The 24,204-nt window shown below is 41.6% G+C and overlaps 1 protein-coding gene across 5 annotated transcripts in view; it reads right to left on the bottom strand.

Annotated features, from left to right (window-relative positions):
- Positions 1-16,780: 16,780 nt before the first annotated feature.
- Positions 16,781-24,204, bottom strand: part of CABIN1 (calcineurin binding protein 1) — a 257,070-nt gene continuing 249,646 nt past the window's right edge. For all 5 annotated transcript variants that reach the window (XM_089775176.1, XM_075897954.2, XM_075897952.2 and 2 more), the window contains exons 35-37: positions 21,360-21,524; positions 18,834-19,060; positions 16,781-18,099 (exon numbers count right to left, since the gene is read on the bottom strand). In XM_089775176.1, the coding sequence (XP_089631302.1) occupies positions 17,956-18,099; positions 18,834-19,060; positions 21,360-21,524 (536 nt within the window). In that variant the 3' untranslated portion in view covers positions 16,781-17,955. The remainder of the gene's footprint in view (positions 18,100-18,833; positions 19,061-21,359; positions 21,525-24,204) is intronic.

Here is a 24,204-nt window from a genome sequence, read left to right as displayed (position 1 = left end):
CATGTCTGGGGTTGAGCTTGCTCTGAGAGGGTTTCCTGCTGCTCCGGTTGTTGTACTGGTGGAGGTGCATCTCCTGGAGGAGTTGGTGGCCTTGTGGATGATTGAGGCAGTGATGGTAACCTGGTGGTACTGCATGAATCTCTTTGATGATAATGTGGAGAAGATGAGCCGGAGTGGCTATATGAGCATCAACGTGAATAGTAGTCCCTGTGGCAATGATATCTGTCATGGCCACGGTGAGAAGATGAATAATATGGTGAGTATCTCGTGTGCGATATGTGGTGGTACCTAGTGTAGGAGGATCTCGCAGATGACTTCAAAGAACGAGATCGTCCTCTAGTCCATGGTGGACTGGTAGCACTGTGGGGATGGAGAATACCGTGGTGAGTGCCTCTGGTAGGGAATAGGGTGGTCTTCGCATTGCATAGGGACCGCGCATGGTGAAAGTGGTGAAGACAGTTGCAGAGAAATTACCGCCAGTTCCGGGCTAGGGGAAGGTGTTATTATCCTCCTAGATTTATGGGTAAGCTTTGCATTGAAGAGAATGTTGTGATGATGGAGCCGTGTGTGGTATTGGGACAGGCTGTTGTCTTGAGGTTGGTGCTGGTATTGTGCATGCTGGTCCATGCGGCATTTGTGTGGAAGGGGGAACTGCTGGAGACAGCGCCACTGTGGTCAGTGCTGGCGGACTTGGTGCCGCTACAGTCGGTGCCGCATGACTCGGCGCCGTATGAGTAGGTGCTGCGTGACTCAGTGCTGTGCGGGTCGGTGCCACATGACTCGGGGCCGTTGAGCTGTAGAGCTCAAAGATGCTGAAGGACTCAGGGGTGGGGCCAGAGATGGTGATCTCAGTGCCGTAATTGGTACCGTCCTCTGTGTACCTTCAGTGCCGATTTTGCCAGTGTCGCTGGCCTTTGTTTGCTCAGCGCGGGTACTGAATTGGCTCTTGGCAACATTGGTATTGCCTGTGCTGCCTCCCTATGTGAGGCTGGGCTTGGCTTGGATAACATATGGCTTGTTCTATGTCTGTGAGCCTGGGGTGCTGGAAGACGAGCCAGATGTGCCCGGCTTACTAGCTGTGCTAATTCTGTGGGCTGCTGGCCTTAGGACTTGTAGTTGACTCTTTCTCAGCAGGTTGCAATGCCTTGCTGAATAACAACATTTTTAGGTGCATTCGCAGTCCTGTCTCGTGCACGCCATCAGCTTTAAGCAGTGTGGGCATTTCTGAGGGATGTGACCCTTGCCCAAGCACTTGATATAGCTATCATGTCTGTTGGATGCTGGTATCGTGTTGCAGCAAATCGAACACTCCTTGAAACTGAGATAACCCGTCTTTTTTTTTTTTGGTTGTAAGTAGTATAACTATGTACAGGAATTACTATGTAGAACTATATCATGGGTAAGGGAAAAAATACTTTTTTTTTTAAAGTTAACAAGTGAAGCTATATCTAAAACAAGTAACTATGACTAAAAACTAAGAATAAACTAACTATTTCTAAATTTTTTCAGTCAGAATAGGGAGAAGCAGTTCACTCCGCCTGCGACCGTGAACGGTTAGGAGGAACTGGAGGGAGCTGGACTGCGCGCAGCCTCAGAAATGGCACGAAGGGCACACACCACTGCTGCGCATGTGTGGTCCAGCTAACCCACAGCTGATGAATCTTTGACCTGCGGTGCCTGGATGAGCCCAACACCTATGGGCTGAAGTGCTCTATAAATGAAAAGTTCATTGGATTACCTCTCACCTCAACTTGCCTCTCCTTGTCAAAAGTCTTGAAGCCATCCTTGACCCCAAATTATAAACTTCCTCAGTCTTCCCCTGAAAAACCCCACTCTTAACCATGACATATTACCATCTGGAAAGTCAACAAAATCATTCCTGCCTTGATCCTGCCATTGCAGAAACCCTGATTCATGCTGCAGTCACTTCCTGTCTTTATCAATCCCCTCCTTTAACATTGTTCCTAAAGCCCTAACTTCAGGGTGGCCCAGAAATTTGAGGGCCTACATTTATCTCTCATTCCAGGACTATTATATTCACCATAACTAAGTTATCTATCTGACTCTAGCCTTCTATATGTGCAGAGGTGCACTAGTTGAAAAACCAACAGTTAAAATGATGTGACTCTCATAAAAGAAGGGGCTAGCTTGATATAATTTAAGATAAACTCATAAACTAGGCTTCAATGAGCATGTAGACACAGCAGGGCTAAAGTTGAATTAAGCTATGCAACTTCAGCTATGTCAATTGTGTAGCTTAAGTTGAAATATGTTAACTCAGCTTTCGGCACTGCCTACACAGCAGGAAGTTGAAGGAAGAGCGCTCTTCCTCCAACTTCCCTTACTCCTCGCAAAATGAGGGTTACCAGGAATCGGAGTAAGAAGTCCTCCAGCTCGACATTATTTCAAAATAAAGACTTGCTGTGTAGACACGCTCTTCATTATTTCAGAATAACACTAGTTATTCTGCAATAACACTGTTGTGTAGACATACCCAATTAGATTAAGAGCATCCACATAGGATTTTGTACTGATTTAACTGAATAGATTTAAAATCACATCTTTAAAGTGGAACAACTTTCGATATACATTGGGTAAAATTTTCCAAAGGATCTAAGTTCCATTTCCAAAAGTGAATTAGGCTCTTCGGAGCCAAAATTTAATTGACTTTCTTTGGGTGTTACACCAAGTCTACCATGGAAAAGAGTTGTCTGTCAAGCTGTCCACTGTAGACGCAGATTATGTTAGCAAAAATACGCTAGCCAGTATAGCTCATACCTGTTCAGTGAGCAAGTTCATTGGCAACAAAAGCTCACTTATGACAGTACAACTGTGTCTAAAATAGGAACTTTGCCAGCATGGAGATGTCACATGAAAAAACCCAACCCACTAACTATCGTTATATCTGCAAAAGTTTCTAGTGTAGACTTGGCCTTAGCTTCTTATGTGCCTATTTCCATTTTGAAAACAGACCTTAGGTGCTTTTACAAATTTTACCAAAGGCTTCTGCATCCAATTAGAACTACCTTCCTTTTAATGCTCCATGGACATGCCCCTTCTGGTCCACTTGGAGTTCATGTCCACCTCCAAGTCCCTACATATAACCACTCATTCCACTTCTCTGACTTTATTTTCCTCCCTGACCTCTCTATTGATTCTCTCATGTTGTGCTGGGGGAATGAGTGGAGCCATCGTTTAGATGCTGATAGATGGTTGGCTGTGTCAGTGTATTCCTGCTGTACACCCACCCAGCCTGGCACAGAAAGCTGGCATGGAAGACCTCAAGTGAACTGCCCAATGACCAAAAGATTTGTTAAGGGATAATGACAGCCAGGTTCATTGTTGAATTATAATACTAGTATCCTGCAGACTCTACTAGACCGCTAATACATATATGCCTGTAACAGTGAACCAGCTCAGTGAATGGTGGGACTTTCTGTTCCTCCCTAGGCCTGACAAAGATACTCTGCCCTGCGCTGACGTCCCAGGAACTCCCCTGGCCCAGCTGGCCAAACAGGGCCCACCCCCTCGGCCCAGCTGGGCATGCTCGAGAGCGAGGCTAGGGATAAAAGCCCGGGCAGGCAGGCAGTCTGGGGAGATAGCCGGAGGGGCAGGAGCTCAGGGAGGAGCTCATGAACAGCGCCCGCCACAGCCTCAGCGACAGCGCTGGACGAGGGGATCGTCAGACTGGGGCTGACATGGGGAGCAGCATGCAAAGGAGGGCGCCCAGCGTTGGAGGGGGTAGGAAGGAGCCCAGGGCGGAGCATTGACCTCTGGGAGCTCAGTGTCTTCCGGCAGCATCCCCGCTGAGCAGGCAGCAACATGTTTTGCTGCTATCAGTGCCCTGGCTGGGACCCAGTGGTGTGGGAGGGCCCGGGTCCCCCTATGTCCCCACCCCACCAAAGCCATGCTCCCTAGCTGGTGGGAGAGAAGCTCACGGAGGGGCTAGGCCGAAGACCCTCTGCAACCCTACAGGGAGATTTGTACTTTGGGATTGGACCTATATCCATGTAGAGGGACTTGTACTGTGAAGGAACTCGGCATATAAGGCCGTATACACCCTACAAGAGGGGCATCTGGGTGAGACTAAGGATGGCCCGGTCCGAAGGGGGCTGTAACCCAGCCATAGGGGACTTCTAGTTTACCAAGGGGCAGGCAATCCCTCAACATACTCCCTGTGGCACATATCTTTAGACCCTGGTTCAAAGAAGTGAGTACTGCCGCTGAGATGTGGCTAGTGATTACCCATTATCTTGCACAGGTTGATCCCATCAAAACATTGTTATTACTGCTGTCGTCTTGACTTTATTTTTTAGGAGGGACCTGTGGTGGCCTGTTATCTCAAAGAATGTTTTTGTACCATTCTTGACACTGGGGTGCTCTCGTACCACTTTGATAGTGGGATGTGTTTGCGTGAGTACTTTGTGAATAGCATGTTTTAGGAATGTGTATTTCTGCAGCATCAGGCCTGTTCTTGCCAGATTTTGTGAGCAGGTTCTGCTTCATATCAGGACTCAGATATAAGGGCTTATGGCTGAGGTTCTTTTCCTAACACAGTACTCATTACCTCGTGCTAGCCCAGCAGTTCCCAAACTTTTTGGCATCACGCCCCCTTTTTAATATTTGAGAAACCCTCATGTCCTCCCTCCCCCCCAAAAAATATCAGCAAAGCTTGTTGAGGAAAAAAAAGAAAGGAACTGACCGGGGCTGAAAAACCAGTTGTGGCCCCTTTAACTCCCAGGACCAGTATTTAAAAAAACAAACAAAAAAACCAAAATAGTGCTGGAACTCCAAGGGAAAAGCTGTTGGCCAACCCCCCCCCTCAAAACAGTTGCCCTTTTAAGCAGGCCATTTTTCCCTTTTAAGGTGGCCATTCTGAAGTCTGCCTGGGATGCTCCAACCTCCCCCTGGCCCAGCCAGCCCGAGCTGTGCATGTTCCGGCAGATGCCCAAGCCACAAAAACCAGAAAACACAAGACATTTCATGTGGTATTTTCTGATTTTTTTTTTTTTTTTTTTTACTGGAAGTAGCGGGCCCTTTCTTGAGGGAGGATTGACAGGGAAGCGGGCTGGGTTGTCTCACGTCCCCCCTGGAATTTCCTCATGACCCCCCAGGGGGACACGCTCCCCAGTTTGGGAACCTATGTGCTAGCCTATTACCCTATCTGGATTTCTCTTCTTCCTGTGAATCACAATCATTCTCTCTGTCTAAATCTCACCTGGAAGGCTTACTTCCTTTTCTCCTCCGCGCAGGAAGAGAAGACCAGGTAGGGTAACGACTGTCTGCAAAACTGTTTCTGATACTCTGCACTATGAATGGCATAAAAAGGGTTGTTAGAAAGACAAAGTGGGTGAACCAACTTCTGTTGATCAGCGAGACAAGTTTCTGAGCTATACAAAGTTTTTTTGAAAGCTTCTCTCTCACACCAACAGAAGTTGTTCCAATAAAACATATTACCTCACTCAGCTTATCTAATATCCTGTGACCAACATGGCTTCAACAACACTGCGTACATATAAAAATGGTTAGATTTTCTAAAAATCTAAAAACACTAGAAGAATTCCTGTTTGTTCCAGATTACTCTGGTTGAGTCCAAAGCAGATGCCCAATAGGCCGCCTAGTTTATTTCTCTATCTACTGTATCACACACATGGGAATTCTTTTCAGTCCCTTGTAACTTTGTTTCAAACATTTCACTTGAACTGAATATACTTGATTGGAATCATTTTCACTTTTAAGTCAAGTCATTTTTACTTTCAGGTTCTTAGGCACAGTCTACACTTAAAAACTTTGGTTGACTTAGTTATGGTGCTCTATGGTGTGAAATATCTAAACCGCTCAACTCTGTAGTAAGGTCAGCTTAGTTGTGTAGAAGGTTTCCATGGACTTAGCTGGAAAGGTGAAGTTTGGAGAGGTGAAGTTTTTGAACAGTACAAAAAGCCCTTCTGTCATTGTACACTGCATCTATACTAGGGGTTATGGCAGCATAGCTGTTGTTCTAGTAGCTATGCTGCTAGTCTATGTAGAGTAGACATGACTTTAGGGGTGGAATTCTAGATTTGCAAATACTGGAAGGTAACATTTATTCTGTTTTTGCTAGATTTTTTTTAAAATCAGGGAAACATTTCTTAAGGTTCATAATTAGCTTGATTTTACAAAATTTTAATTTGTGGCCAGATTTAAATTGGCAATATCTCTTAACATGAACATTAAGAGTAATGAGACAGTGAGTTCTTTAACTACTGTATACTTCAATTCTTAATAACAACACTGTGTTATTTCTCCAGCATCCTTTGCTCTTATGTTTTTTGTTTCAAATATCAGCCTTACTTGCCACACAGTATGAGGGCTGGTACACCATGCTGTCTTGTATGTGAAGAGCAACCTTTACTCTATGCTGACATATTCACTAACTCTACATTATTACTCAGTGCTGGACACATCATCCCACGGAATACTACAGTGGAGAATAAAGTATTTACACTCTCTCTTACTTCAGCTATAAAATGTCTAAAAATAGGTCCAGTAATCTAGATATTAATGGCTCTGAATTGCCATGGTCATAACTGCCGTTTTCATTACGAGCAGTTGTGGAAGGACTTTGTCTGCTTCTTAACAGCTGCCAATACACATGTACACGAAGCTCAGCCTTAAAAATCATTCACTCTCCTGCAGAGGGAGAGCTACTGTGCTCAGACAGGGCTAAGCGCCTATTAGTCAAGTTGAATAGGGACAGATTTGTAGCCAACAGGGAGGCAAGGGACAATATCAAAGGATTAAATTGGCTCTGAGGCTGGTCTTCCCTTTCGCAGGTAAAGCTTTGTTGCTTTCTTACTTTTTTTTACGGAAAACTGACAGCAAAGGTCAGGAAGGACCATGGCTGGAAGAATGGTAGCTCAGCTCATATGGAGTGCTGATCTTAGGGAAACTCAGACTGAGCAGAAGCATGGAGCATTAATATGGAAAAAGACACCTGTTGGGCAAATGGTCTCCGCCAGTTTGGGTTCAATCAGAAGCTCCAATAATTTCTCGTCTTACATTTAAAATAGACAATGCCAGCTGGCACTGGCTAAGTGCCTCTGCTTCTAACCATAGAGGTAGAATTTCAGGTGTTTGGCTTCCTTCATTTGCAAATCAAGGACATTAATGGTATTTTGGGCTCAGCAGTGCAACAGGGAGCATGGGTACAGCCCTGTAACTCCACAGATTTCCTTGTCACATACACAGATATCCACATCTGCAGATGTAGATGTGGATATCCTGGGTTCATTTTTGCAGATCTGGATCCAGGTGCAGATGCAGATCTGGATCCAGGTGCAGATACAGATTGTATATCTTTTTCTTCTTAAACCCAGAACCCTGCAAATTTGCAGATATCCACGGGCACCTGCATCCATGGATGTGGATATCCACGGCTCATTTTTGGGATATGGATGCACATACAGATGCAAATTTTGTGTCCATGCAGGGCTCTAAGCATGTGCAGTTCTCACATTGATCTTTTGAAATAACAAATCCCGATACTTGCAATGTTGTTGTAGCCATGTCAGTCCCAGGATATGAGTGAGACAAGAAGAGAGACGCAAGACTAGAAGATGACCTCTATGTAAACTCAAGACCCTGTCTCTTTTATCGACTGCCATTGCTTCTTTAACCAATTCTGCTCTCCTGTGAAATTAGAGTGTTTCACTCAGCAGAACTGATTTGCTTACTGGGACATGGAAGGAGTTTCCAGCACTGCCATCTACTGGGGAATCAATCATAGTACAGTTGTTTCACTGAACTTCAACTGATGAGTGGAAAGTTTAAAACTCAACACTGCAAAGTTTACATGACAAGCGGCGTGATTTTCACAATGAACTTCTACATCTTCACATATTTTAACTCTCTCAAGTCTAAGTTAATGGAAATCAACAGCATATTATCTAGAATATAACCTAAATTGATGAAAAACTTAAAGCAAAGAATACTCTTGCAGTAGCTAAGGTGCTGCAAGACTATTTGCTGTTTTTTAAGTTTTTCTAGTTACAGATGAACTCATTTACCCCCCTGCAGCAAATTGATTGGCAGACTTCTGAAAACAAAAAGTACCCCTCCCCTACACCTTAGTTTGAGAATGTTAGTTAAAAGTTGGCTGTTAAGAATATTAATAACGTTTGAGAATGTTTTAGGGTTCAAGGTGCAATCTTATTTCAGAAGTTACTCTCTATATATACACATGAATTTAGCAAGGAAAACAACATGTTCTTACATCACAATTAAGGAGTATAAAATATGGGGTATGGAAGAGGTGGGGAACCCTTTTTGGGTCAGGGGCAACTGACTCAGAGAAAAAAAATCAGTCGGGGGCCGCACACGAGTGAGATTCATTCAAAAAAAAAAAAAAAAAAAAAAAAAAAAAAAAAAAGAAACAACCCAAAACACCAAACCCTCATGACCTGGCCCCTGACTGAGAAGGAGAAAGACACACACACCAACGTCTAGGGAGGCCCACGCTAGCAGATTTTGTGTGCTCCAGCTCAGGGGGAAGGCAGCAGGGGGCTGAAGCACCAGCACAAGCTCCCCAATGCTGGGAGGGGGAAAAGAGGAGTCCTGAGCTTCAGGGGCCGGATCCAGGCAACCTGGGGCTGGACCTGAGGTTCCCCCCCCCTGGAGTATGCATTTGTGACATTATAGGGAACCAAAGGGCAGTTTTAAGTATAAGCAGCACTTTTTTTGCTCCTAAAACACTCTTTACTCTTTATATGTAACACAGTACTAAGGCAACTATGATGTGGCAGCATATAGAGTATTTGAAAGTAAGTCCTGCCCCAGTTTTATATGTGACCCGTGTCATCTTGTCTCAGTCAACTCAAAGGGGCTGGATATGGATTTAGGGGTCTGCATACATAGACTAGATTGCAATATCGGTCTATAGATTAAAGGGTCTGAGCCTTTATATCTGAGACAAGCAAAATTCCCCTTGGTTTAGAGGGGACTTCTGCCTCTCAAAGATAATGGAATCAAACCTTTGATGACCTGATTTTCAAAAGGTCTTGAGTACCAGTAAATCTCAATGAACGCGATTATTATTTCTATTACGGCAGCTCTTAGTGTTCAAAATGAGAAATGAGGTTATTTTATGCAAAGTGCTACATACACACATAACAGCTGCTAGAGGTGATCAAGCATCTGAAAATCATTACTTCATTTTCAAAAACTGTTTCACCTGAGTTTGGCAGGTTCCTACTAGTGTATTTGGTACCTGTGGCACAAATACATAGTTCTATGTTTACATAGTATTTTGTATGCTTAAAACATACCATTTACTTAAAAATTGTACTGTGAGTTTTTTATCTGGTGCTGTGGCAAGTCTAAAATTACTGCATCTGAGGCCTTTTCTAAGTGGCTAGTTAGTGATGTAAATATACAGCATGTTTGCCTGCCGTGCACTAGCTAGCCATGGGGACTCTGCTACAGTATACTAAAAGTACCTTAATGCTCTGAGTACATCAAAGCATACTATGGGACCAGTTTAGAGTATGGTTACAAAGTCCACACTGGTAGGCTGTGCATGGCAGGCTAGCTCTCTGTACATTCACACCCAGGTTTGTCATGTACTAATGAGCTATATAGACCAGCAAAGAGATTAAAAGGAAATATTTGTGTTGTTTCAGTTTGGTTACTTTGTACATCTGACAGCACTTTATGTATAGTCATTTTCACTAATTCCCTGGTGACTGTGTGGGACTGTCAAACAGGTGAGAGAAAAATGTTGAAAAAATAGATTGTGAAATAAAAATTGGCAGTGGTCTCAGTGGCTAATTTAGTCCCAGAACCTAGTTTTCACTTTGTGTTTTTCAAATATATTGATAATATTTCAAATAGGCAGGGTCCCTTAGATAGGTTACTTAGAGACACATTGTGAAGTGTTCCTCCTAATGGGACTGTATAATGGAGGGCTTTCATACTAAGCCCATGGTCATGTATCCAATCAGCTAGTTGCACAAATAAATCCTAAAGGTAGCAGAATAAAATCCATTCTCCCTCATTGGAGGAAGAGGCAGGAACTTCTGAGCTTTTCATTTTCTGGCTACTGCAGACCATGCCATCCAAGAGCTATTTGTCACTATCCTAATTCATGTGCATTACTGTAAGGTGACTACAATACTTGCTTTTATCTCCAAGCTGCCTGTTCAGTTATTCCGTCTTATACAAGGGACACATCTGATCTTTTCCAGTTGAAAATCTTGCTGCAAATATAATTCTCATGCTACTCTCAGACTCTGGTTTTTGCTCCAATTAGAATTTGGTTTTATATAGTGTCTTTAACGATCAATGTTGCACTTTACTAAGCAAAGGATAAATACCAGGGCCCCAATTCTGCTCTCAGTTACACTAAGGCAAGTCCCGACTAACTGTAGCTAAATAAATCCGTAGTTCTCAGACTGTGGGTTGGGTCCCTGAAGTGCCACCCATAGCAGGAGTCTGGTCTCCCCACTCACCAGCAGCAGGAAGCAGAGCTGGGAAACCCGAGCTGCTTTCCTTTCCTGGCCATGTGCTTCTGGGAAAAAGGTGGTCACCTACACTGCCTGGCGGGAAGCAGAGCAAAGAGAGCTTGGGCCAGCTTACTCTGCTTTCCCCGCTGCCGCCAGAGAATATAGGGGGGAAACCCTTGTTGCCGGCACCCTTCCAGCTATGCTAGTCCCCCAGGTCACCTCATTTGGGGGGAGAATCAGGGCTTGGGTGGAGCATGGAGGTGGAGCAGGGGCAGAGATGGGATCTGGGATAAAGGGGGGTTGTCCTAGCCCTTCCCTGGATGGGAATACCTGATTCCCCCTGCCCAGTCACCTCTGCTCCTTTGTTTTCAGAAGGGGGTCACAGCATAATTAATTTTAGAACTCCTGAACTAAATGAAATTATTCAGGATTTACACTGATGTAATTGAAAGCATAATCCAAAGGGTAGCTTTAACGAGATTTTTGTTGAGGTTCCACAAAAACAGATTGGGCAGCGGGGAACTTGGATACCTTAGCTTAGTCTTTGAAGGGCTCAAATGAAGACCCTGGTTATCCTGGGACAAAGATTTTTTTAAAATGTAAAAACAGGATTTAAACAAACTAATTCAAATTAAATTTGAAACTGAAAACACTATTAAGCGCTAAGCTTCCTATAATGCATTAAAATTATTTAAGTCAAATAGTGCATTGTTTAAAGTTAAACATTGCTGCTATGTTTAAAGAATGTCAAATTAGTGACTGGTAGATTTACTGGCTAATCTCCTGGGACCAGTTTGTTGATGGGAGTAGTAGTACCATGCAGGGGGAAAAACAGGCTGCTCCACTGGACCCACAGCTGAGCCCACTGTGCAACACCAAGGGCAGGGGGAGGGGCTCATCCAGCAGCCATATAGTTTAACAGGTTAACATTTTATATGGGATTTTATATCCCTACTGCAACCCAGATTTGGTGGTCCTAAGACCGTTTAGGAGAAGTCCTTGAACACATGCAGACAGACAGACAGATGCCTCTAAAAAAATATATATTAAACTTGGTGATATAAATCTCCAATTTAAACATCCTATCCTATAGTCATCTATTTTGCAGTTAGCTTTTATTCTGCAATATGGCACCCTCTAGTGATTTTTTTTTTAAATAAGTTGCTGTTACTTTAAGGTTTGATGAGATTCACTACCAAGGCCATCAGGCTAACAATTTTACTTTTTAAAAATCCCAATAAATACCATTTCTACATTTCACATAACTTAGTGTAAAGAAGATTGTAGTCATTAGGATACTTTTGGAGTTTGCCAATTAAACTTTCTAAACTCATTCCTTTCACCAAAGACTCACTTGGCCTGTGACATTACTCACCATTCTGAGTAGACAACCCAGCTGTTAGTTTTCCAGGGTAGTTACAGATGTGAGAAGACAACAGCAGGGTGAGTAGTAAATGGACAACAACAGTGAAAAGGAACAAAAGGAGAGGCAGAGGATCAAACAAACCCTCAAAATTTCCTGGAGAAACTGTTCCAAACTTTCCCCAAAATGCTTGCATATTACATAGGACCACAATTTCACTTTCCATAGTTTGGAACTAATCATGAACCAAAAGGAAGAAGTCTAGCAGTAACTGCAGACTCTCTCTTCTTGCCAAAAGCCCTTATCTTCTCTAAGGGTAGGCCTACATTAACATGTTAAGTTGACACAGCTATGTCGGGGTGTGAAAAATCCACACCTGAGCAACATAATGAAGCTGACCTAACCCTCAGAATTCTTCTACCTAGTTACTTCCATTCGGGGAGGTGCATTAACTGCAATGATGAGAGAACTCCCTTTCACGCCTCTCAGCAAAACATTTAAGTGTTAGGTGTAGACAAGGTCTTAAGGTATATGATGATCACCTACAGGACTAAGTGCTGTGTTTAGCCTTGTACAAACTAGCCAGGTGCAGGACAGGTTTTTCACCTTCCCCAGAACTGTCATCAGCACTACCAAAGGCTTAACTGCTGACTAATCTGATCAAACACAGTGAATTCTATGTTCTGTCCTCACCTAACAAGTGCCTCCAACCAGTCCAATCTGACCAAGCTGGGATTCCTTACTGTAGCCATCACTTCTGCTGACATATTTTCCTCATCCTGTTTTGGTACCTTCTGTTGACAAGTCTTATTTCCTTTGGCTGCAAGAGACACATTGATGTCATCATCCACAAGACAGACCTTCACTCTTAATTGAAAAAAAAATCCAACACGTGAATACCTGATCTCACTTTTTAACTGTGGAATAAAGTCTGCATTCACTCTTTAAATTATATTTTTGAGCCAGTGGAAGAACAGTAAGGAAATCAGTAGTCTCAGTGTGGGACAGATCCAACCTGGCAGATAGGAATTTGGGATGAGGAAGAACAGCTCTTGTGCAAGAAGGGTTTTTGTGCAAAGGAGACATCTACACATCTCCTTTTTGTGCAAAAGCCTCTTGCACAAAAACGGCCCCTAATTTATTATGCAAATGAAGCATGGCAATATGCTAATCTGTGCTTCATTTGCATAAACTTTTGTGGAAGAAGAGTGCAGTATAGATGTAGCCCAGCTGACAGGTTCCTGAATGCACACTGGCATCTCTAAGTATTATAATATTAATATTAAATTTCAATAATAGGCCAGTTATCTTTGCAGGTACAAAGACACACACACAATGAGGGTGCAGGAACACTAAAAATCCTCTAATTCTTTTGAATATCAGACTCAAAATAGTCATTTTTTCCCCTGGCTCCAAGATGTTAAATTTAGATAATAATAAGAGAAGTCTGGGTTTGTTCTTTTTTGTTCTGTTTTTAGGTCAAAATAACCCTAAATTGGACATTAGCTATATTTGGGTGGAAAAGAAACAACTATGAATTTGCTCTTTTAAGAAATTACTGACAGAAGAGCAAGGACAAAGACACTCTTTCATTAGAGACTCTTTCATTAGAGATCCTGCTGGTTTTGGAAGATGCTTGTGTGCTGAAATTGAAAATGCGTGTCTGACCTTCCTTTGGCTGGTCACTTAGAGAGTGCAACTACTACAATCATAACAAAGGCCAGCACAGAAGATCCAAGGAGACATAGGGAGCAATAGCAAAGAAAGCTGTTACCACTTTGTTCATTCATTGTTATATATGGAGAATCATCCCATTATATAAAAAAAAATGACTCGTGTCTGAAGTTTCGGAATCTTCTATGAGCACCTGCCATTTTACTGAAAATGACATTGGACACCAATCATGTATCTTACCAGGCAAACTAAATTTCATGTTTAAATGTTAAGTTCTTCCTATTGTTAAAGCAAACGGATGATATAACAGTCCATTTTCTAATACAGTACTGATTTTAAGTGGCAGGAAGAGCTCCTTACTTCATGTGGTAAGTACAAAGAAAAACATTTTCCTTTAACTTCATATTCTGCAACAGAACTTCCTCCCTATGGTCTTTTACAAAAAAAGTAGATTCTCAATGTCCTTTTTTCGGTGGTTGTCATTTATCTGGCACAACTGTATGAAGAAACCCAGAAACCTTTCCACAGATGTCAGAGAGGATATTGGTCAAGCAGTTCCCCTAAAAAATGTATTATCACATGAAGCAGGTAAGCAAAGTTGGGCTACTTGCTTATATTTGATATAAAATCCTGAACCTGGAAGTGATATTAGCTTTGATAAATTATGTCCTATCTACACTGGGGATTTCACATACATTTGGGGATTTTAAGTGCTCATAAAATATGATTTGTTCCACCATAACTTACCTTTGCTTGAAATGGAGGTAAACTATGCTGATGCGAAGGATGACTATTATCAGTTTTACTTGTCTAGTTTAGGGCTTTGCACTAATAATAATAATATATGGAGATTTACCTATCTCATAGAGCTGGAAAGGACCTTGAGAGGTTGAGTCTAACCCACTGCCCTCACAGCAGGACCAAGTACCATCCCTGATAAATTTGCCCCAGATCCCTAAATGGCCCCCTCAAGGATTGAACTCACAACCCTGGGTTTAGTGGGCCAGTGCTCAAACCACAGAGCTATCCCTCCCTCACCACTGGAGAATATGGGTAATGATCCCATTGCCTCTCGCATGCCAAGTGAGCACTCTACCACTAGAGCTAATTCCCCCACTGTTACTCCAGTGGCTATAACTGGAACAAATCCCACTTTATTAGACTTTACTGACTGGCCTCTCAAAAGGTGATAACGAGGGCATGTTGCACTCTTTAAAAAAAAAAAAGTCAATGTTCATCATGTGATCCCTTAGGTGCATGGTTTTAAGACAAGCATGTTACACAAAAAGGGTTCTTACTGGTATCTTTTGTCTCAGGACAAGCTTCACTGAACTGAATGGTGCCTGAATAACCATGACTTTCAGAGACATGGTGTGGGGGATAAGGAAGGTATGTGGTTCCTTTGGCTAAAGTCAACAGAAATCCAACTACAAAAGATGGTAGAGTCTTGCTGGCAGAGTATGTAGCCAGCAGGCGAAGACTGCTGCTTGGGGGAGGTAGTACATATGCGAGATAAGTATGAATCCTCTACATGTGTGCAAGGAAGAAAGTTCTCAAGGCACTTAGGGCTAATGGGAATTAAGCATGACAAATAAGCATGACAAATAAAAGGGAGAGAAGCAACTGAACTCTTTCAATCCAGCCCAAATGCATATATTACACAGTACTTTACACACAAATACAACAGAACAATGGATTTAAAACAGACCTAAAATGTTCAACTTGCTTTGCGAACAGAAAATGGAAACCTCTAGACTCCTTACAACCTTTCTTGAGCACAAAAAAGGACACATCTCTTTAAAAAAGGAGGTGGGCTAGAGTCAAAGAAGGACCCAGACATTTTAGAAATTGTGGGGAAAATCTGGAAAATATAGTAGAAAAATTTCTAGCACCGTAGAATTCTAAGGAGAAATAAAGGCAAATATAATACTTTAAATAAAAGGTATGTTCTCAATTCATGTAGCCAAAAACATCATAGTCTAGTAATTTACACATTTAAAAACAAAACACCTAAATTCATTAATACAATGGAAATAGGATGTCAAAGATCTAATCAAAACCTCAGCCTGGGTATAATATCACCATGCCCATGCTAGGTGTCAGGAGCCAAGAATTCAGAATATCCTAAACTTAACCATACATCTGAGAGTGTATATTACCTACATGGTCAGTCCATTTGTGTGAATGAACATTGCACAGAATTATGTGATCCTTGGAAGTTTGGCCCTAAGGGCAATACTGTTCAGTCATCTATTTCTTGATATAGACTGTACCACTCCTTTTGAGTGAGCTCATGTAGAAACAGACACGGATCATAAAATGTTACAAAGACCTATGGACAACATCCTAGTCAATTAATGTCTTCAGAATATAGCACGCTATACATTCCGTTTATTGAAACAAAGGCCAAGTTAAATGACCAAGACAAAACTGGATACTTTCTTCATTGAAAAATGAATACATCTGCATTGCTTGTTCACTGATACAGACAAATACTCTGTTAGAATCATGTAGATAATTTTGTCATTTCTGTGACCTAGTTTCATCAGCATTTATTGATGTCCTAGCTGGTGAACTGGTATGCCACAGTTTCCTATTCATTCTCCACTGGAACTAAACTCTGTAGAGGTGAAGTTTAGAAACATGGGTCTGAGATTCAAATTTTGGATCTGAACTCTTCCAAAGTTGGTAAAAATTGGAATTTCTGTTTTTACCTGGGCTCACATTCATGTATAGAAAAAAGTTCCTCATAATGAGAAAAAGTGATTACTAGGACAGCGTATGAATTTCAGTTTTGTACAGCTACATGCTCCTTCAATATGGCCATTGACAGCACTGGGCTAGGTTCTCTTCCCTTACGTTATCCTTCAGCACACAAAGACTAGTCTGTAAACTCTCTCAGGAAGGGACTGTCTTTTTGTTCTGCGTTTGTACAACATCTAGCACAACGGAATGCTGGTTCATTACAACAATACAAATGATAATATCCCTGATATGTCATGAAAATATTTTAGAACGGATTTTGTAGCAGGACTCCCTTTGGCCGCATGTTTGGCAAGACCACCTGAACTGGTGTTGGCCAGTTCTTGAGGAGACAGAGATGTGAGACCTGGTTTATTTAAGACAGATTTATGGCCAAACTTTGCAAACTAGTGGATTTCCTCCCATTGCATCCCTCTTCTTACCACAGAGGGCATTTTCCCAGAACCACGGTGGGATGAGCAGATGTCCTGCCCTTTCTAACGAGTAGTTAAGAGAGGCAACCATGAGTACATTTTAACTTTATTAGAAAAAATGTTTATACAAAGCTCCGCACTGCACAAAAAACCAAACAAAATCCCTAATCACTCACCTCCCCCCAAACACAAAGAGCAATCTAACATGGCAAGCGGTATGCATATTATATATGTGACATGTATTTTTTTGCATGGTTTGCATTCATTATTTTACAAAGTTAACATTCAGTAGAAAAAATGCTGTTTGTTACCATTATTTTCCCATATAAATAACTGTGAGCAATCCCTCTTCCGATAGATAAAAGACACCTTTTCGTGTCATTCTGTAAAAAACAGACTGAAATGGTACTGAAATCTATAACATTCCCCAATATCACCATAAAAATATCATATAGCTCTCCCCCCCCAGCCCAAAATGCTTGTCCAAGGCAATTAGAAGAAAAGGGACCATAAAACAATACTGGAAAGTGTGTCTTCTGTCTAATTCTTTGAGCCAACATTCATGTAAATAATCTTTTATTGGACTGAACACTTAAGAGTGAAATAATCACCAGTTGGGAGGGACAAAACCTCTGCCCACATTAGAAACCCAACTTCCTGGTTATCTGTCATCCAACCAACTTCTGACATGTCTTGTGCCTGTGCCAAGAAGCCAAACACACACCAATTCTCTCCAGAAGGCATAGGAAATTAGGGATGCCAGGAGAAACCATTGCTGATTTGTCAACCTTTCCCCTCCACTCCACTCCGCTTTGTTGGAGTTACTGGAAACACAGAGGAGAGGGATGATTGTTGCACCTCTATACAGTGGCCGGGCTGCTAAATTATCTGGAGGAAAGGTCAACTAGGGGAAAATGCTAAAAGACAGCTAAAGAGAAGCTTTAAAGAAAAAGCCACTGGAATGGTTCCCAAGAGCAAGTAGAAAGAAATGCTTGCAGCTCACAAGACCGGCTTTATGGGTGGTGTTTTGTTTTGATGTATTAGCTGGCTGGTGACCAATCATTCTTTCTGTCAAGCACCATGATGGGCACAATGGAGAAGTTTTTGAAGGCAACACAGAGGCGGTGATGATAATGGAGGTGAATGACACAAAGCTGAGGAAGATTAATTGGAGGATAATGCCAACCCAAGAGGAAGATGTGCAGCCTGGCAGTGATGCTGGCAACAAGAAGAATGGTTTTTGGTGATGACCACTGCAATCTAATCATATGTCCATGTAGTCATCCTCTTCATCAGTATCACTCTCCAATGAGGACTCTTGGCTTGAAGTTTCCAAGATCTCCAAAGCTGGTTGACAAAGGCTCTCCTTCTTTACATTTGCTGCAGACTGAGCAGACAAAATAGCAGACTGACCCAAAGGAAAAAAAAAAGAGAAATATATTGCTGAATAGTTAAAATAAACCCATGATCACGTGGCTTGAAGACAAAAGGCTGATATTCCTCAACATTCATGAGTGTCCTTATTTGTAAAACTTTGTGTCCCAGCTTGTGGCTCCATAAAACTGAACCATCAGCAAACTTTCCCACAACTGATACTCCTGAAGTTCTCTATCAAGACACAGACAGAAACAGCTAGGCTATCCCTCTCAAACTGTACTTCTATCACATTCTTTGTCATGACTACTACAAGGACTACAGTTGCTGTGAGCTCTGTAAATTTGAGCTATGTAAACTGCATATCTTATTTCGCTCTTACTGGCACTGTCTACACAGCACTTCTTTTGAAATAAACTGCTATCCTGAAACATCTCTTACTCCTCGTAGAATGAGGTTTACAGGAAGATTGAAATAGAGACCATTTATATTTTGAAATAATGGGTGCCCTCAAAAAACGCAGAATAGCAATTTCAGGATACTTCTGGTATCTCAAAATAGCACTGCAGTGTAGATATAGCCCTGCAGTCTACACTTCACTAGTCCTTAACATAACTTCAGGTTGGGTCTTCATACTACTCTCTGTATCATCTCTTATGATTAGCTAGGGACAGGGGCAGAGTTCCAATGACATGAAAAATCTTATTTTAAAGGGAGATGTAAGATAAAACCTAAACAGACTAAAAGTTATTCTTTTTCTTGAATTACCTTTAATTTTTGCTTTGTCTCTTCTGAAATGCTGCCCTTTGGAGAAAGTAAGGTTGGTGTTGGTGGGGTGACAGTAATCTCAGGTGGGAATTTGGTGATAGATGAAGGGATAAAAAGCTTTGGCATGTTGGGCAGAATACGGGTTTTTACTCGGGTGCTATCTGCCTTGTTCTGCTGGTTTCCCATGGACTGTGAACTGGAACAGACTTCTGGTGTAGAACTGGAGGCTGAAGAGAAAAGAATGAGGAAGAGAATTTTAGGGATTATCAATGCTTACATATGCCCCGGGTAGAAAACAATGTGACAGTTAAAAAAAAATCATCTTAGCCAGCCACATATTTCACTGAAAAAATTTCTGTATGAAGACTCAGAACTGGAAAAAGAAAGGGAAGAGCAGGAGGAGATACAAAGAAAACAGATTCAGGACTCTTTACTTCATGCTCTTGATAACAGCAAAAATGCAGGGACATTTCTTGAAAGGCAACATCTCAAACTTTCCTTCACAATTACAATAATTGGCAAATGCAATCTTGTCTCATTCACATCCATTCAGAATGTTTGCCCAGCATCTAGACACAGGGTCCCTCTGGTCCCTGATTAGGGATCCTATGAGCTACAGTAATACAAATTATAAATAATATTTCTGTAATAATGGTCAATATAAGACATTGTCTCTGGCTACCTACTGGAGTTTTTTCAGCCAGACTGTTATTACATCTATATAAACCACCAAAACCCAACCAATCAATACAATCAAATGATGCAAGCCAGATCCATGATGTGAGCCTCTGTAAGCAGCACAACAACAAGAGGTGCTACAATTCTCCTGCTCTTTAAATCAAAATCTTTCAGTCCCGGATAGGAATATGAAGGTCTAGTTGACAGGACAGTCGCTTCCCCCAACTTGCTGCCTCTATCAGACAGAGGCAAGCAAGAGGGGGAAAATCAGGGGTACTTCCAAGTGGAAGCGCTGCATGGAGCCTGGGGTCAGCTGCTCGGTGTGGGCATGGCTGCTTTGAATGCCACAGGGAACCCGATGTCAGGCTCCTCGGGGCATTTCAAAGCAGCAGCGCCGCTTGGTGCCCGGGATCATCTGGGGAGTCCCCATCTGACCTTAGGTTCCATGCAGTTCTGCTGCCTTGAAATGCTGTGGGGAGCCTGCTGTGGGGCTCCTCATGGCACTTCAAAGCAGCAGCGCCATGTCAGACCTGGGCTCTGTGTGGTGCTGATGCTTTGAATCACCGATTAGTGAATTACACAATACTTAACACCGTTAGTCCCAGAAACCTGTAAGAGGTTGGGCAGCCTTTTGGGATTAGGCAGAGCTACTTATCAGCGCCAAATGGAACCCTCATTTATGAAGGCCTGCCAGGACAGGAGACACATCCCCTTCTACAAAATGATCTACAACTGAATTTCGTGTGTTCTTAATACTACAGAGGAAGGTTAGATCTGACACACTCAATTAGACCGGAGGTCCTTTTAGATCATAGTATCTTGTCTCAAGCATGGACAGTGCCATATGCTTCAGAGAAAAGTGCAAGAAATACTGCATCACTCATGTAGATGTCAATCATCTTAATTATTACTTCTATTTGTATTATTGGAGCACTAATCATTGAATTGCATCCAAGAGCGCTCAGTGCTGTACAAATACAGAACAAAAAATGAGTCCCTATCCCAATCCTAACAATAGAGAGGTAGCCGTGTTAGTCTGATCTTGCTAAAACAAAAGGAAAAACTATGTAGTAGCACTTAAGTCTTGCTAGTCTTTAAAGTGCTGCATAGTTTTTACTTTTGTTTTATCAATCCTAACAGCAAGATAGACAGGCTTAAGCTCTGTAGCAACAGGCATTAAATTCTTTTTAAAGCATAAAGTGTTATAACTATGGATATCCTTGTTATCCACATAAACGTCCAGTCTCTCTCTGAATCTTGCTGAAAACCTTTTCCATGAGCTGGTATTCTAGCAATACTGTTAGAAAAGGAGAGTCATAGGAAAAAATAAAGATAATACATGTGAATTTCTGATTTTGCTTTCAAACTATATCCAATTTATCTGGGACAGTGGAGGAATCCTCTGTTAGGAAAGGGCATAATTGAAGCAGTGACAAAAGGACTGGATATATTAACACCTCTTCTGGATTTGAAGTACTGAAGACCTTACGTGACCTCAGTAAGCTTTTTAAACTATTACTTTAAAAGCTGCAGACTACAGAGTAAGGGCCAGGTTCAATAGTGCTTTTTTGTTTGGCTATGCTGCCACAGGTATTCAGCATGCAAAGTCTTATGCCAAAGAGAATTACTAATGAAGAGTTATAAGGTACTTCTTCAGGAATCTGGGCCATTGCCATGAATGTCTGTAACATAAGGAAGACTGAAAGCATGGAGAGAAAACTGGGGAAAGCATAGCCCATGTAGTTAAAAGGTTGCTACAGATGAATTTGTTGCTCATTAAAACAAACTTTCAGAAATGAAACCAAAAGAAAGCTCATTCAGCTTCTATGGAGCACAAAACATTCTCACCTTGGGTACAGACATGTCCTGAATTTGTGCTGGTGATTGATTCCACTTGCCAGCATGCAGCCTCAGGTGATGGAGCAACAGTAGCCATTTTCATCTGCTGGCAAAGTCGGGATTCTTGATGCTGAAATCCAAGCCCTTCCAAAGGTCCTTCCACCTCCTCCTCTTCTTCATTAATAAAAGATAATTAATAAATACATTAATTTTAATTATTGTATGCGCATCTTATAAATGGTGAATATTTCATTACTCTGCCTTTAAACCACAGCATAATTGGAGTTAAATACTGGGACTTTAAAGTGGCAATGTTACACGGTTCTGACACTTCATGCCATCAATTCAAGCACAGATTTTCATGAATGTGCATATCTGATCACCAACCTCTAACATCCAGGGGTTGGAATGCCTATCCAAAGCACTGTTGCACAAAAAATGCAAAGGCAGATTAGTTGGCTGGAGTGCCAAGAGATGCATGTCTGATTACTGATAACAAAAGATACATACTATATTAAAAACTAGGAATATAAATATTGGTTGACTGAATAGTCAAGTAACCTCATGAATTCTTATCTGTTATTTGACTATTCTTATCAGTTACTGGACTATTTAATAGTCCCGAGAGACAGGGCTGGAAGCCAGTTAGCTCCAGCCTCACTCCCATGAAGCCCCCTGCTATTCCGCATTGCTGTCTCTGTATCAGAGGCAGCAGTATGGAGTGCCAGGTGGGAGCTGGTCCACAAGGAGAGTCAGTTTAAAAACCAATTCCCCTTGCGGCCTGGCTGCCTGTCGCCCTGTGCCTTGGGGTGGCAGCAGCAGGGGGGCGGAGAGGAGTCTGAGCACCCGGACCCGGCACAAGCCAGGACTGGGCCAGGCTGCCTGCCCACCATGCTCCTAATACACTTTAAATGCAGAGCTGTAGCAGGACTAGGTCAGAGGGAGAGAAATGTATGTAGTCTATAGCATTAACTGATAAGCTTTTGCTTATTGATTACATTGACTACACTATTCCATCCCTATTAAAAATCTCCTTAAAACAAGTGATAAGGTTTTTTATTAGAAGTACCAACACACAGCGGAAGCAGCAGCTTGGCTTATCCTATTTGGAGGCAAAAATTATAGTTAAATGCTCTACCTTCTGTGACATATCTACTGTACTTTTACTAATGCTTTTTAAAAAATCAACACATTGTGAAATTCTCCAATTCTGGCATTTAAAGAGTACATATCTACACAGCTCAAACCTTTATAGCATCTGTACTGGTTTGCACACACTCTTTTACTCCACTGACTCCCCACACATACCCACATTAATTTATGTTAGAAAAATATTTTATCGAATGCAATTTTACCCTGTTTTTCACAGTCATCGATTCTAAGGCCAGGACTACCTGTTTTATACAAGTAATATAATGGTCACTGACTACCATAAAACTGTCATATTTTGAAAGGACAGGTTGAAATACTTTTTAGCTTTCTCAGATTCACTGATAACAATGCTTACTGCCTAAGAAAAGAAGATTTTATGGCTAAAGTACAACCTGCTATCTCTATTAAAAGGAATATCTAACTAGCCTGGGATTCCTCATTTAGATATAATTATTTAATGAGTTACATTTCCTAAATTTCTTAAACTTATTCTCACAAATTGTGTCATCTAGATCGGGGATGGTGAAATTATTGCACTTGCAAATTTTAATTGGTAAAAGAAAGAAATGTCACCTAAATTGAGAATTGTTAGCCTGTACAAGTCTGTGAACTGAAAACTTTGCTGACAGGAAATTCTATAACAAGTCTAGCACACCAACATTCAAATGTCAAGTGAAACATAATTAGAATGTATACTATGATGTTATTTGCATCATCAGCATATGCTTCCCACTGATATCAGAACTACTCCATAGTTCTTCCTGTATTATGCTTTCTGCAGAGTTAGAGTAGCCATGTTGTTTCCAGAATATTAGCCAGATAAGGTGGGGAAGGTAATACCTTTTATGGACCAACTGCCATTGGTGATAGACAAGCATTTGAGCTACGCAGAACTCTTCTTCTACATGTTACCCAATATCAGGGTGCATAGAACAATAAAACAAAAGTGATGTACAACCTATAACAAAGATAACAACAATATATTTGAGAAGAGCCAGATATAAATATGCTTTGTGTGAACAGATCAGAAGAACCTGAAACAATACCAAAATGGACTACTTAAACTACAGGGATCTTGAAGAAACACAATTCATCTCTTTTGGTTTAAGAATAACAGTCTATCTGGGTTAATATTTCCCAAACTTTCTAATTTGGATTTTCTCTACTTACACCTGTTGTCATAACAATTGTGACTACCAGAGGCTGTACAGCAAAAGAATAACAGCCCTAAAGTGGACTGAAGCCAGTACAAATGCTCCACATGCTGCTGGCCCCTAAGTATAAACTGTGGGCTAGACACTGTAGACCTACAGAATCAAACATTTTTTGGGAAAAAAAACCCTCTTCTGACTCTGGGGTAGAGGAAGGAACATTGCACCCTTCCCAAGAGACAAGCAGGTCAATGATGATTTCAGGGCACTATCCCATACAACAGCATTGCTATCAAAACCTATCTTGCTGCTGCAACTTCTCAGATTATTGATTTTAAGAATTGGGATAAATATAAAGTGTTCTTTATATTCACCTAGGTTTGCCATCTTCTGTTACAAGGACTCAAACTTAAAAAATAACAAGTGGTCTGGTAGCACTTTACAGACTAACAAAACATATAGATGGTGTGTATGAACTCAATAGTTCTGTATCCAATTTAAGTTTACCCCTTATTCATATTAAGAGCTGAGATTTGTGTTATTGCTTAATG

This window comes from Pelodiscus sinensis, chromosome Z (genome assembly GCF_052426305.1).
Source record: "Pelodiscus sinensis isolate ZL-2025 chromosome Z, ASM5242630v1, whole genome shotgun sequence".
Taxonomy (NCBI): Eukaryota; Metazoa; Chordata; order Testudines; family Trionychidae; genus Pelodiscus; species Pelodiscus sinensis.
The sequence above is the reverse complement of the archived record's forward strand: the minus strand, read 5'-3'. Positions and strand labels throughout refer to the sequence as shown.